The sequence below is a fragment of the Daucus carota genome, chromosome 9 (genome assembly GCF_001625215.2).
Source record: "Daucus carota subsp. sativus chromosome 9, DH1 v3.0, whole genome shotgun sequence".
NCBI classification, from domain to species: domain Eukaryota; kingdom Viridiplantae; phylum Streptophyta; class Magnoliopsida; order Apiales; family Apiaceae; genus Daucus; species Daucus carota.
The window spans coordinates 20,458,182-20,473,580 of NC_030389.2; the positions used below are offsets into that span (position 1 = coordinate 20,458,182).

General features: G+C 44.5%; 2 protein-coding genes across 2 annotated transcripts; both read left to right on the plus strand.

Moving 5' to 3' along the window:
- The first annotated feature begins 5,713 nt into the window (after positions 1 to 5,713).
- LOC108201320 (uncharacterized) lies at positions 5,714 to 7,840 on the plus strand. The gene has a single exon (XM_017369614.1). It carries the CDS (start codon positions 5,714 to 5,716, stop codon positions 7,838 to 7,840), a length of 2,127 nt encoding a protein of 708 aa, XP_017225103.1.
- Positions 7,841 to 9,039: 1,199 nt separating this feature from the next.
- On the plus strand, positions 9,040 to 11,406 carry LOC108201321 (uncharacterized). Its single transcript, XM_017369615.1, has one exon. The coding sequence runs from the start codon at positions 9,040 to 9,042 to the stop codon at positions 11,404 to 11,406; it is 2,367 nt and encodes a 788-aa protein (XP_017225104.1).
- Positions 11,407 to 15,399: the final 3,993 nt, after the last annotated feature.

Genomic DNA, 15,399 nt, shown 5'->3' on the forward strand with positions numbered 1-15,399 from the left:
CTTTTTGGAATTCCCCACCATGATCACTTCGAATACCTACAAGTCTTGTATCTAGTTTGTTCTCAAGCAACTTGATTAGTTTCTCAAATTCACTAAAAGCACAATCTTTAGTACGCAAGAATAATACCCAAGTGAATCTAGAATAATCATCAACAATAACAAAGGCATATTGTTTACCTCCAATACTCTTAAAAGCTTCGGGACCAAAGAGATCCAAGTGAAGAAGCTCTAAAGGTTTAGAAGTAGATACCACTTTCTTTGCCTTATGTGGAGTCCTTGTTTGCTTTCCCAATTGACAAGCAGAACACGTCTCCATCTTGACATACTTAAGCTTTGGTAATTCTCGAACAAGCTCCTTTGCTGACAGCTTGCTGAGATGATCCATATGAGCATGTCCAAGCCTTCTATGCCAAATTTCTGGATTATTATCCACAGCTGCTAAACAAACACCTGCCTCCTGTTCTTCAAAATTCAAAACATATATATTTCCTTCTCGTTTTGCAACTAGAGGAGTTTTATTAGCACCAACAAGTATAGTACATTTATCCTTACCAAAGTTAACAATATGACCATCATCAAATAACTGACTTATACTAAGCAAGTTATAAGTAAGACCTTTAACATATTGTACCTTGTTAATAGAAATGATACTATTACCTATAGTTCCTTTGCCAAGAATAGGAAGAGTCTTGCTATCACCAATTGTGACACATCCACCCTTCTTCATCTTTAAGCTTAGAAACTGAGATTTGTCTCCACTCATGTGCCTAGTGCATCCACTATCCACTATCCATTGATTTGGCTTTACTTTAGACACGAGACAAACCTACAAAACAAACACAAAACACTCAACATTTTGATACCCATATTTTATTGGGTCCAGCAGTGTTAGTTGATAAAACATATAGAACATTAAGATCAGATTTCTTTATCCACATTTAGACCACTTTAGAACTCTTCTTCCATGTTCTGCTGGTCTTATCAGCATACTGTCCTAGAGCTGTCTTCTGTCTGTTTCTGTTGTCAGCATACTGCCTGTGAGCTGACTTCCTTCTCCAGCTTGCTGATTGAGTATTCTTCATTGGACAATTATTAGCAAGATGGCCCTTCTTTCCACACTTATGACAAGTCACCCAAGGCATGGCATAATTGTATGGAATGCCATTTTTCCCTTCATATTTCATTGAAGATGTGGATGTAGAAGCTGCACCAATGCCTCCTTTATCATGAGAACCTTTAGCTTGTTTCATCATAGATTTGAGACTTTCTTCTCCTTGAACAAACTTTCCCATGGCTTTTTAAAGGTCTTTAACTTCTTGCTCCAATGACTTGATCTTTTCTGCTTGAATAGATATTTCAGCTAAGCTTTGGGTTTTGCTTAACTCGAATGCCTCCAAGCTTGCATCCTTAGCTTTAAGATCTGCTCTCAGCGAGCTGAGTTCCTTCATGAGTGTATCATTCCTTCTTTGGATTTGCATGTTGTTCCCTTCAAATTGTGAGATTTGCTCCTTGAGAGTAGCAATGATTCCACTATTAGCCTTGGCACTCTTTTCATTCAAGAAATCACCTATGACTTTCTTCAAATAAACATTTTCTTTCTCGAGCTCATAGTTCTCATTCTTTAGATCAATGAGCTCCATAATTGATAGACAACTCTTATCCTGCATGGTTAGTTCACAAGATGTTGTATCAATAGAATGTAATTCAGAATTAATAGAATGTACCTCACTATTAGTCTCTGAATCTGAATCAGTTGTCTCCATTGAGCCATCAAGACCAACAAGAGCCAAGTTCACCAACTCATCACTTGAATCCTCAGAAGCTGATTCATCTTCATCATCACTCCAAGTTAGAAGTGCCTTGAATTTCTTTTTGTTCCTGAAATCAGCTTGCTGTCTAGGCGGCTTTGGCTTGTTCTTGAGCTTGTAGCAATCCTTTTTGAAATGTCCTTTCTTGCCACATTCGAAACATGCATCATCCTTTGGATCTTTCTTTGCACCAAAAGCTTTGCCCTTTTCTCTTTTTATTTTATTTTTCTTTTCAATCATTCTCTTGATTTTCCTGGACATAAGAGCTAGATCCTCATCTGATTCTGTTTCCTCATCCGTTTCCAGCTTGCTGACAGAGGAGTGCAGTGCAAGATTCTTCATTTTCTCTGTTGGCAGCTTGCTGCTTTCTGAGCTGTTAGCTTCAATCTTAGCTTCAAATTGTTCCAACTCACCAAATATAGCTAGGTGATCCATAGTATCAATGTTGAGAGCTGATTCCAATGCTGTGACCTTGGCACCATGTTCGAATGGAGCTGCATTTAGAATATTCATGTTGATTTCCGATTGAGGAATCTTTTTGCCAAGTCTTTCAAGGCTGTTAAGAGTAACTTGGAATCTAGCTTGGCTTTCCCGAATGGATTCTCCCTTCTTGATAGCGAAGCTTCCAAATTCTTTCATGAGCTTTCCGAGCTTGACCTTCTTTAAGCCTTGTGAGCCTTCATGATATGTCTCCAATGCATCCCAAATTTCCTTAGCTGTTTTGAGAGAAGAGACTTTGTCATATTCAGCTTGATTCAGCCCATTGATAAGTGTACTCCTTGCTTTTCCGTTGGCAGCAACCTTTGATAGCTCGTCAACCGTGAGAACATCAACATCCTTGACTTTGCCATCTTTGTCGAGATATTCATAAGGACCTCTCTGCACAACTCTTTGCATAAGGGGATCTCTGGATAGATGAGCCTCCATTTGGCCTTTCCACCAATTGTAGTTGTCAGAACCAGTGAGGAGAGGAGCTCTAAAATCAGACTTTCCCTGAAAGTTATCAGCCATATCGATCGATACTATTCCTGTTACAGAAGTATTAGTACAAACCCAGCTCTGATACCAATTGAAATTACACACCTAGAGGGGGGTGAATAGGTGTTATGGCTAATATGACCGATTTTTAAATGTTACCGAATAGTTAAACTGTCACAGACAGCTTGCTGTTAATTATCAGAGTAAACAGTCAGCTAGCTAACAATGCAGATGCAATGCAAAACAGATATAATCAGTAAGCTAGCAACACAGAAAATTTTAGCCAGGTTCGACCCCTAACCCTAATGGTCTACGTCCTGGTCCCCTACCAACTGGTAAGAGATTATATTATTAATCAACAATGTTAACAATTACAATGATTCAATAATATAACTCGCTTTAACCCTTGTTCCTGTTATCAGCTTGCTGAAACCCCTGAACCACGAACCAAAAGCTCTCCAAGACCTATACTTCCCAAGTATACTCTTCTAGCTAACTAGTCCCCTTGTTTCACAAGCTGGATACACAGCAACAAAACATTACACCTTGAACAATACAATGTATGAGTGTAATACAACCAAAACTATGAACTCAATATAGATATATATTCAAATATAAGTACTAGAGCTCAAGTAAAGATTTTGCAATGAAAGTATGTTGTATTTCAGAAGCTTGAAGTATGTTCTTGTTAATGAAAATGGAAACCACACTTAAGTATTTATACAACCATTCCAACGGTCATAATTCAACAAATTATCCAACGTTCTTGGCTTAACAACCTCATGTTTAATTTGCTTGAATAATGAACGTTTGAACAATGTATATTTACTGAGTAAAAGCATAAAGACGTTTGAAACAACTCAGTAAACGTTTGTTTATAAAACAAAACAGTTTGAATAGAAGTAGGAGTCTAAAAGGATAAACATGATTTGAAATATAACTCCTATAAGTTAGGAAATCGTTTTTGTTTGAAATTCGGATTTAAAAACTGAGCTCTAATATTTATATAAGTCATATATAAATATTAAAGTCCTTACAAATCGATTCCTAATAAATCTCCACGCTTTTCGACTTTGATCCTTATCCATTTGTTATCCTGTTCATGCTGTGAGCTTGCTGATAAACCCTGTAAGCTTGCTGACAGTTGAACATAATACTAAAACATATCAAGCTGTTAGCACATGTATATATAACTTTGGTAGCTCGGTAACAAGCACTAGTTTTATGCTATTAGCTTGCTGGCAGTGTGATCATCAAAACCTTGAGAGTATCAGGCAGCTGGGGATGATTCTGATGAAGAGGAGGAGTTTGTCAATCTAGCTCTAATGGCCAACTCCACAGATCAAGAAGAAAACACTGGAAGCAGTAGTCAGGTATTCACTACAAACTTAGTTGAGTTAACTAAAGATGAATGCAATGCTACCATAAATGAAATGTCTACAGAATTGTATCGTTTGCATGTTTCTTTAAAATCTCTCACTAAGGAAAATAGTAGGATTAAGGAGGCTAACACCTTTCTTAGTGACAGAAACAGTGCTTTAGAAGCTCAATTTATTGAGTTTGAGAAACTGAAAATTGAGTGTCAGACAACCAAAGATGATCTCTTGGTTGTTCAGAAAAGAGAAGAGATCATAAGAAAACAGCTTGATAAGGAACAAGAGATTATTGCTAAATGGAAATCTGGTAGAGATGTTTCCACTAATATCATTAACATGCAAGGTAGAGAAACCTTTGTGGAGAATGAATGGAAAAGGAATAAGAAAGTTCTTGAGATATCTGAGAACAGTTCAGGTGATGAGAATACTAATGATGATCATCAGTTGAAAAGCAAAGCTTCAACTGATGAGAGTTGATAGGGTATAACCCGGACCCCTTTAATCCGGACCCCGGACCCTGAAGACAACCCCGGATCCTGAAGATGGTCCTGGACCCTTGAAGATGACCCCAGACCCTAAAGGGGATCCCGGACCCAGATGCAACCTATCCATCCTCCGGACCAGGACACAAGAGTCCAAGCCAACACCCGAGCAAGCTGCAGTCTGACATAACAAGGACGGTACCTAACGGTCAACTAATGATCAGAAGAGACAATTGTGGAAACATTCCAAAACACTATTCCACAGCTGACACCTGGACAGGTGTCAAGCATCCAGCCCCTACAAATGGACGATCGGGATCCAAGGTACATACCCTCAAAACCCTAATCCTTGTCCTATAAATAGGCCAAGGATCAAGGGTTTAAGGGTTACATTCTTCCACACATTCATACTACACACACATGCACTCAGCTATAAACAAACACTAAAGCCACCAAGCCACCATACAACCACCATATATTCTTCCCCCACACACATAGATAACCTAATTTACTGATCATTAATCCCGAAGCCGTTACTGATTCTCACGCCGGAGGCGCCGCGGGGCCAAAACCGCCCTCTGGTGTTGTCTTGCAGGTGCCCATCCAGCAGCAACACCGCAGAACAACCGCACACGGCGGAGGGAGCACCCGAACGGACTTTAGCGTTATCATTTGGCGCTAGAATGAGGGGGTTTTGATCTCTATCCTGTGGGAACCAAGTCACTGGACCCATCCTCACCAAGAAAATTCCCGAAAAGCAACCCCGATCACTCCCCTGAGCTCCTGAACCACCCCAAATCTCTCAAAACCACCTCAGATATGATTTTCCCGACCAGGTTTATGTTAGCAAACCCCAACCAAGAAAAACCCTAAAATTTTGTCTGTAGCTCATTAAAAAAGTTTGTCCCGTAGCCCCTTACACCTTGTCTTTTAACTATTTCTAGCATAACCCAAAGTAGTAAGTTGACTACTTGTGCACACCATCTCCGTTATCCTGTCTCTGTTTATACTACCCACGTGCACTATCACCAAAACAGCAACCATACACCCTGAGTGAGGGCTTGAATCTATGGCAAAAAGGACACGCTCCCACCTGGGTCTTCCCCAGAACCCGGATAACCCTCAGACGGACCAGGACAACCCGAACCAGGATCACGCCTCCGGACCCCTTTTCACCCATGTGAATCCGGAGGAGAACCAAACAATCAACCCTAATGATGCCCGGGTCACGATCGAAATGAGCCAATACAAGTACACCGACGTCCCGGTCACCACCCTCCACATGTCCCAGCTCACCAATGTAGAGTTGGCTGAAGCCATCCGGCAGTACCATGATCGCCGGGAAAGCAACCGCAGGCTCGAGGACATCGGCGAGTCTGAGGACTCCGGAAACAGTCGTCAATCCCGGGGCTCCGTCTTCGACCGGATCGGAGACAAAGCGAAGAAAAAGAAACAAAAAGAAAGCGAGGAAACCCGGCTGAAAATCTTGGCTGAAAGAAAAGAACAGATCCGAAAAGAAGAAGAAGAAAAACTGGAGCAAAAAATTGCCCTCCGGGTCCAACTGGAGGAAGAAAAACTAACAAAGGGATCCCGGTCCAAGCGATATCGAAAAGAAGCAACACCCGAACTCCTCTCCGATGATGAGAACGAAGGACCCGGACAGACCAACCTAAGAGACATGATAGATGAACTCAACCGAAAAATCGGGAATGACTCCGGACTCGAAATAGGGGGAACCCTGACCCCCTTCAGTCACTCCCTGGAGTCCATTCCCCAACAGAAAGGCCTGAAACACTACAACTTCGAGTCCTTCAACGGACTAGGGGATTCGGAGGAACACCTACATTACTTTGAGCAGATAGCTCAGATCTACTATTACAATGACCTGACCAAGTGCCGATTCTTCGCATCCACCTTCAAAGGAGGGGCTCAAAGATGGTTCAGCCGAATCCCGTCCCGAAGCATCCGATCCTGGAAAGATTTCAGGGAAGCCTTCCTCCGGAGATTCCGAGCCAACAAGACCCACGAACTTCACATGTGCCACCTGGAAACAATCCGCCAATACGACAATGAAACACTTGCGGACTACATGAGACGTTTCCAGGAAGCAATCAACAAAATATCCAGCCTAGACGAAAGAGAAGCTTTGAGTATCTTCCGGAGGAACCTGGATCCAGAAAACAACGAGAGATATGTCGTAGAATTGATCAATAAGGAACCCCAAAGCCTAGCGGCAGCATACGCTATGGCAGCAAAGTTTATTAAGAAAACTGATGTCCTTCAAGCCATGAGGATGACCCGGAATGGCAGCTCGAAAGGAAAACAAACTGAAGAGAGACCAAGAAAAGAATACCATCAAGACAAAAAATTCAAACCCGACAGACAAACCAACTTCATCCAGGGCTCCGGGTCACAAGGAGCGTCCCAACCCAGACGGGGTTCCAGGAGCGATCCGGGTCCTAACAGGCCGACACGAGAATCAAAACCGGAGCCGGAGTGGACTCCCCTCAACCGACCCCGGACTGAAATTTTGAAAGAGATCCGGGACAAACCCTTTTACTACGCCCCTAAGCCCATGCAAACTCCTCCCGAGAGCAGACCCACCAACCGCCACTGCGATTACCATGAAACGCACGGCCACAAAACAGAAAATTGCATGTCCCTAAAGTATTTCATAGAAGAACAGATCGGCAAAGGGAACATGGGGCAATATATAGCCCGGAACACAATAAACAAAGGGGAAGGATCCGGGAAACAAAAGAACGTAGTCAATGTAGTCCTAGGGGGGTCCTGCTCTCCCCCTACCAGCCCGGACCCCTGTCATGAAACACTATCCATACAAGCCTTCCCCGAACAGGTCATTTCCTTCAGCAGCAAAGATTTTGAAGGAGTCACCCGGGGTCATAATGAAGCTCTGGTAGTAACCCTGGATATAGCCGAAAACGAAGTCCGGAGAATCCTGATAGACAATGGCTCTTCAGCAAACATCCTATTCAAACACACCATGGATCGAATGCAGTTAGGGAGCATCCGGATGAATGACTACAGGGAAGATCCTCTATATGGGTTCGGGAATAGCATCGTCCCGGTCCTGGGCACACTTTATCTCCCGGTCCGGTTCGAAACAGCCCCGAACCAAGTCAGCCACATGATCAAATTCTACGTCACAGACACACCTTCCTCCTACAAGAAGTGAAAGGAGACTCCGCAACAGCCAGAGTATGCTATAGTCAAGCACTAGTATTGGCAGAAACACACCTGGACAACAAGAGAAAAGCAGCCATTTTTCAGAAGCAAAAAAGTAGCAAAAAGCATCGACCTTACCTGAAGAAAGATTCCAAAGGAGAAGTCCAGGTCATTGGCCTCAACCCGGGTACCTCCAACCCGGGAGCAACCAAACCCGAATCGGGACAAAGTAACCAAAAGGCAACCTCAGACCCGGAGCAGGATTTCTTCGACAAAAATACGGATGCCCGGGTCCAACAAATGATCTCGGCAAAGGAATTGACCAAGGTCGAAGCCGCAGTCGAAACCGAGACCATTACCCTTGAGGAAAACATCTCTTCCAGAAAAATCAAAATCGGGAAGGGCCTGGAAACAATTTTCAAAGAAGAACTCATCCAATTGCTACGGGATTACGCGGATGTCTTCGCATGGAGTCTGGACGACATGCCCGGACTAGACGAATCCTTAGCAATGCATAGCCTGGATGTAGATCCGAAAAAGAAACCGGTGAAGCAAAAACGGAGGAATTTCGCTCCGGAAAGACAAAGAGCTATTGATGAAGAAGTGGGAAAACTGATGAAGGCGGATATCATCTGCGAAATTAAGTACCCGGAATGGCTGGCAAATGTGGTCATGGTCAAGAAAGCAAATGGCAAATGGAGAATGTGTGTTGACTACACAGATCTGAACTCGGCATGCCCTAAGGACCCGTATCCACTACCAAGTATAGACCAATTAATCGACGCCACATCCGGACACCTGATGCTAAGCTTTATGGATGCTTTCTCCGGGTATAACCAAGTTAAGATGAACCCGGCGGACATAGCCAAAACAGCCTTCATTACTCATAGAGCAGTTTATGCCTACAAACTAATGCCTTTCGGTCTAAGGAACGCCGGATCCACATACCAGAAAGCAATGAATGAAATCTTCAAAGATCAACTGGGAAGGAACCTGGAATGCTATGTCGACGATATTATTTCCAAGTCCACTTCAATACCCGGGCACATCTCGGATCTCAAAGAATGTTTCGAGAACATGAGAAGGACTAAGCTGAAGCTCAACCCGGAAAAATGTACCTTCGGGGTCGAGGCAGGAAGATTCCTGGGGTTCATGGTGAGCAACCGAGGCATTGAAGCCAACCCGGAAAAAATCAAGGCAATCCAATAAATGCAGCCACCCCGGACCCAGAAAGAGGTTCAAAAGCTAGCAGGATCCCTAGCGGCATTACGAAGGTTCGTCTCAAAACTTGCAGAAAGATGCCTTCCATTTTTCGGACTACTGAAGGGGGCAAAAAACAAGAAGTCGGTGGAATGGGGTCCGGAGTGCCAGAAGGCCCTCGAAGAAATTAAAGCATATTTGTCCAAACCCCCAATCCTAACCAAGGCCCTACCTGGAGAACCATTATACCTATACCTCTCCGCCGGACCTCTGGCGGTCGGGGCAGCCCTGATCAGAGAAGAATCTGGACAACAGAAACCAGTCTACTATGTTAGCCAAGTTCTAAAAGACGCAGAAATCAGATATCCTAACTTAGAAAAGTTTGCATTCGCCCTAATCACCGCTTCCCGGAAGCTTAGACACTATTTCCAAGGAAGAGAAATCAGGGTCATTACGGATCAACCCCTAAGGAAAATCATCCATAAGCCAGACGTCTCCGGGAGGTTGGTAAATTGGGCTATCGAACTTAGCCAATATAGCCTCACCTTCCTCCCCCGGACAACAGTCAAGGCTCAAGTCCTGGCCGACTTCGTTGTAGAATGCAACTTCCCAGAAAATAAAACATCTCCCATGGATACAGAACCGGAGAACAGAACCGATCCGGACCCGGACTCCTGGATCCTCCATGTAGATGGATCATCAACTACCGAGAGGTCAGGAGCGGGACTCATCCTGAAGAGCCCGGACGGGTTCACAATCAAGACAGCAATTTCCTTCGGATTTGCCGCTACAAACAATCAGGCGGAATATGAAGCCCTCCTTGCCGGATTAAGACTGACCAGGACCTTGGGAATCCGGAGCCTAATCATCTATAGCGACTCCCAGATTGTTGTCAGACAAACAAACGGGGAATATCTTGCCAAAGATCCAATCCTGACAAGGTATCAAGCTTTGGTGCAAAGCTACCTAGCCCGGGTCCCCGGACACAAAATTCTTCAAGTTAACAGGGAACACAATACCGAAGCAGATAATCTCTCCAGGTTGGTTCAAAATTCGGCAGACCTGGACAGCTCGGTCTATTTTGAAGAATTGCACAAACCAACCATAGAGAATGAGGAAGTTTCAGAAATTAACGATGGTCCTAACTGGATGACTCCCCTTATCAACTACATTGAGAAAGGAGAGCTTCCCGAAGACAAGGGGAAAGCACAACGGCTGAAGGCTAAGGCGGCCAAATTTTTCGTCGAAGAAGGAACACTCATCCGCCGGACCTACTCATCCCCAATCCTGAAATGCATAGGTCCGGAGGAGGCCGAATATTGTCTAAGAGAAGTTCACGAAGGAATCTGTGGAGACCACATGTCGGCAAAAGGCCTAGCATATAAAATCATCCGGCAAGGCTACTACTGGCCAACGATTCATCAGGACTCCGTCGAGTTCGTGAAAAAATGCAAGAATTGCCAGTTGTTCAGCAATGTGCCCCGGGTGAGCCCGGTCCTCCCATCCTCAGTCCTATCCCCAATCCCATTTGCCGTTTGGGGAATCGATATAATGGGACCTTTCCCTCGGGCCAATGGAGACCTCAGATACTTACTGGTCTCAATTGATTACATGACTAAATGGGTAGAAGCTAAGGCAATGAGAACCATCAACCAACAGGACTGCATAAGATTCATGGACAACATCCTAATGCGGTTCGGGCTCCCGAGGGTCCTGATTTCGGACAACGAACCTCAGTTCATAGGCTCGGACTTCGAAAACTATCTAAAAGAGAGAGGGATCAAACACAAGAAGTCATCCGTCACATACCCTCAAGGAAATGGTCAAGTAGAAGTCACGAATCGAATCCTTCTCCGGGGCATCGAGAAAAGACTAGAAGAAAGCAAAAGTAAATGGCCGGAGGAGCTACCACACGTCCTTTGGGCATACAGAACAAGCCCCCGGACAAGTACCGGAGAGACCCCCTTCAAGTTAGCTTACGGAACAGAAGCAATGCTCCCGATCGAGGTCGGATCCCCCTCCCACAGAGTAATTAACTTCGACGAAGTGGCAAATGAGGAAGGAATCCGGGTCAATCTAGACTTAGTGGATGAGGTCCGGGACCAAGCCATTGAAAAGATGGAAAAATACAAGAAGAAGACCCGGGATCACTTCAGCAAAAAGTCTAGGGTTAAAAACTTTCAAGTTGGAGATCTCGTCCTCCGGGATACTGAAGCCTCGGACCCAACTAACACCGGAAAGCTCATGCCGAAGTGGGAAGGCCCATACAGGGTCAAAGAAGTGCTAAGGCCAGGAACATACAAACTGGAGCACATGGATGGCTCCGAAATATCTAACACCTGGCATGGCCTCAGGCTCAGGAAGTTTTATCAGTAAGCTAGAAAAATCATGGCAGCTACTTACCTAAAAAGCAATCATGTATTTTGACATTTTCTAAAGCTGTGTGAACATTTCGTCTCAATGAAATATCAATCCTTTTGCATTCTATGAATTTATGCATTTCGATAGCAACCAATCCGGATCCCAATTATATATATTTACAAGCAATCAATCCGGGTTCAACCATATACATTTACTTAGGAAAAATTTTCTAAGGCAAAGTTACTTAAGCAACCAATCCGGATCCCAATTATATATATTTACAAGCAATCAATCCGGGTTCAACCATATACATTTACTTAGTAAAAAATTTCTAAGGCAAAGTTACTTAAGCAACCAATCCGGATCCCAATTATATATATTTACAAGCAATCAATCCGGGTTCAACCATATACATTTACTTAGGAAAAATTTTCTAAGGCAAAGTTACTTAAGCAACCAATCCGGATCCCAATTACATATATTTACAAGCAATCAATCCGGGTTCAACATATACATTTACTTAGGAAAAATTTTCTAAGGTAAAGTTATTTAAGCAACCAATCCGGATTCCGTTATATACTTACAAGCAATCAATCCGGATCCAGTCATATACATTTACTAAGAGCAAAGCTACTACAGCAATCAATCCGGATTTATATATATATGGTTACAAAGAACCAATCCGGCTTCCACCATATACAATATCTACTAAAAACATTCATCCAACCCAGGTCAAGAGGTTGGTCCGGGAGGCTACACAACTTGTACTTAGAATTAATTTTCTAAGAGCAAAATCAAAGACAAATATCAAAAACGACGAACAAAAGCAGATGATAATATTTAACAAAAGCAACGATACGTTCAGCATTCAATCCGGACAAAGATATGTCCGGACACGATCCCAAAAGACATCAACAATTCAGAAACAAGTTTTCAGAAAAACATCAAAAGATTACAAGGGCATAAACCCCGAAATATCAATCTAAATCCTCATCTCCGGAGGGCTCGTCAATTTCATCCTCAAGCTGCTCGTCCTTAGGTTGCTCATCCTCGGGCTGCTCTTCATCCTGCTTCTCCGGAGAAGCCTCAGTTCGCACAGCGACACGATTCGCACCAGAATCCGGATTGGCCACAGGAGGGATAAAACTCGGAGTTGGGCCCTCATAAAAGTCCGGCTCTGGGAGCCCCTTCTCAATATCCTTCTTAGCCTTAAGGAACAACTGCCAGAAACTCTCAAAGCTAGCCTCCGGATCCGTCTTTATATGCTTTTCGGCAATCTTCCAACTCCGGATCACCTCCGGGATCCCAGCTCCGGCCAAGGCTTTGTCATACTCCGCAGATCTCTTGTACTTCTCAATCACAGCCTCCTCGGGCTCCCTCTCAGCAAGTTCTTTCTTCAACTTCTCTACCTCCGCCCGGAGATCAGCAGCATCCTTTTCGGCCTTCTCCTTCTCCGTCTGCAAAGTCGCACTCCGAGATTCCGCAGCCACAAGATCATCCCCCTTTTTCTTCAGAGAAGTCTGCATCCCGGACATCAACACCTTCACATTTCCAACCTCGGTCTGCAGAGCCGAGATCCGGGCCTGCTGCTCCTCCAACTGAGTTTGATCGCTACCTTCAACTTCCACAGCCATATTAGCCAAGCAAGCAACGGTAGCCCCCAACTGCGGAAACAAAAAGGAAGGAATTAAGGACGCAGAAAAAACGCAAAAGGTTCAAGAACAAGTAGAAACACATACCTTCCCCCAATGAGCGACGGCCTCGTTAAAAGTCCTCAACAACCCGGACTTAGTCATTCTCTCCCACTCCTCAGCAGGAGCCATTGTGGTCATAATATTGGCAGCACCCCAAGTTGAATGGTCACCTACTTGATCGCCAGACAATTTAGACTCCATGGCAGCAATAGCTTTCCCCTTCGACGAACCCGGAGTAAGCTTGACCCGGGCAGCCTTTTTCTCAGCCTTCTCTGCTTTTCTCTCCTCTTTCTTCCTCTTCTTCTTATTTTTAGAAGACTTCTCGGAACCCGGACTTGGATTCACAGACCCGGAGGCAGCCAACGTCTCCACAACCGCCCCTTTCTCCGGGACCGGATGGCTGGATGACCCGGACGCGACCGCCGGGTCCACCTTCGGTTTGGGAACATTCGTGACATAGGCCTTCCCCAAACCCAAAAACATCGAAGCATATGCATCAGAAGACATCCTCGCCCAACGCTCAGGATCAAAATGGGGAAGACCTGAAACAAACCAAAAAATCAGATTAGCAAAAACAACCCGGAGAATGAAATCAGTCAACTCAGACAATCCGGATAAAGAAAACCAAACCAAAGACTCGGAGCAAGAAACGACTACAACAATTAGAACAAGAAATAAAAGACTAAGGCAAAAGGAAAAAAGAGAAAGCTTACAGCCCCATTCATGCAACTGATCATATTGCATGAACGAGTCCCGGGTAAGTTGATGCTTCATAACCCGGCAAAACTCGAAAACTTGCTTCTGAGCTTCACCCTCCAAAACCGGGGGAGAAAAGTCAGTCACCACCCCGGACGTGGCAATATACGGCATATACCCCAAGTCAAGGCCCTTCAACAAGAGGATCTCCTGATTCCAATATTTCAAAGAGTCCTTGTGAACCACCGGTTTAGGAATTGCGTCCGGATAGCCGCACTCCGCCGCCCGGAAACGCAGCTCATAAAGGGGCTGCTGCCCGGACTTCACCAAAAGGAAGAGCTGGTGAAAAAGCTTAAAGGTCGGTTGGAGGTTCTGTTGGTTACAGCAAATCAAGAACCAAGACATCCACTTAATCCCATTTGGGGTGATTTGCATCGGGGAGCATCGGTACACATACTTACATAAATGCCTGAAAAAATTATGCCAGCGGGGACCCCACCCGGACCTAAGGTGTTCGAGCCACACCGGAACAAACCCATCCGAAGGCCGGTGGTAAATCCTCTCTCCGGGTTCTGGCCATCTCCATTCCACCTCCGGAGGCAACTGGAAAGCGACTCGTAGGGACCGATCCATAACCTCTCTCAGAGCCTCCGCAAGGTCGGGTTTCAGCGCAAAAGGAGCCCGGTTCACCGGCAACTTTTCAAATCTCCTATCAAAATCCTCCTTATTATAAGGGTCAAGAGCGCCATGCGGATGCCTATCCCGGTAACAACCCCTCAAACTCCTATAGTAATACTCATCCGGAACCCTCGATGGTTTCTTGATAAAGTACGATTTTGTTTCGAACCACAATCCATCCGGAGTGGATATCAGCTGATTTGGCTCTACCTCAACAACCTCAAGTCTACCCAAAATAACCCGGGATGAGGTCGATGCAGATTTCTCCATCCGAACCCGGATATGATCAGCTAATGTTTGGTTTGCGTCAAGATCACTGTCACTAGAACCCTCGGTTTCTCCGGGAACGCCTGTCAACACTAATCTTTCTGACCAAGGGACCCGGACCATTTACCTATATCAAACAATAAACCCGGATTAGTTTTAATCACCCCACATATTAAAAGCAAATTTTACATTGGTCCGGATCCAAGCCTACACCTAGTGATCATTAAGGTAATGACTCAATCCGGACTCGGTCAACAGCCCGGACCCGTACCACTTTCAGAGAAAGATCATCGTTTCCTTTCAAAGAAGATGAGACACATCCGAACTTATCATCCAATCCGGATCATCAAACAACCTGTACCACAACCCAAATCCCGACCTACCCAGCGAGAAAAGCAGACTCCTACCCGGACCCAATGCCAAACCCAGGGAATCTTAAGAGTCACAAACAAGTTCCACGCCAAAACAAACCACAAAACAGGATCAAACACAAAGCCCTAACATATACACACCTATACATACACATATTTATCAAGAACAGCCAAGAACCACCATTTCCAGTTCAAACCCCCAAAACCCAGGCGTATACAAAAACAAAGCAAAACATATGGCATATGCGTAACAGACCAAAGCATAGCAAGAATCCACATTCCAAAACCAAAAGAACAAAGCA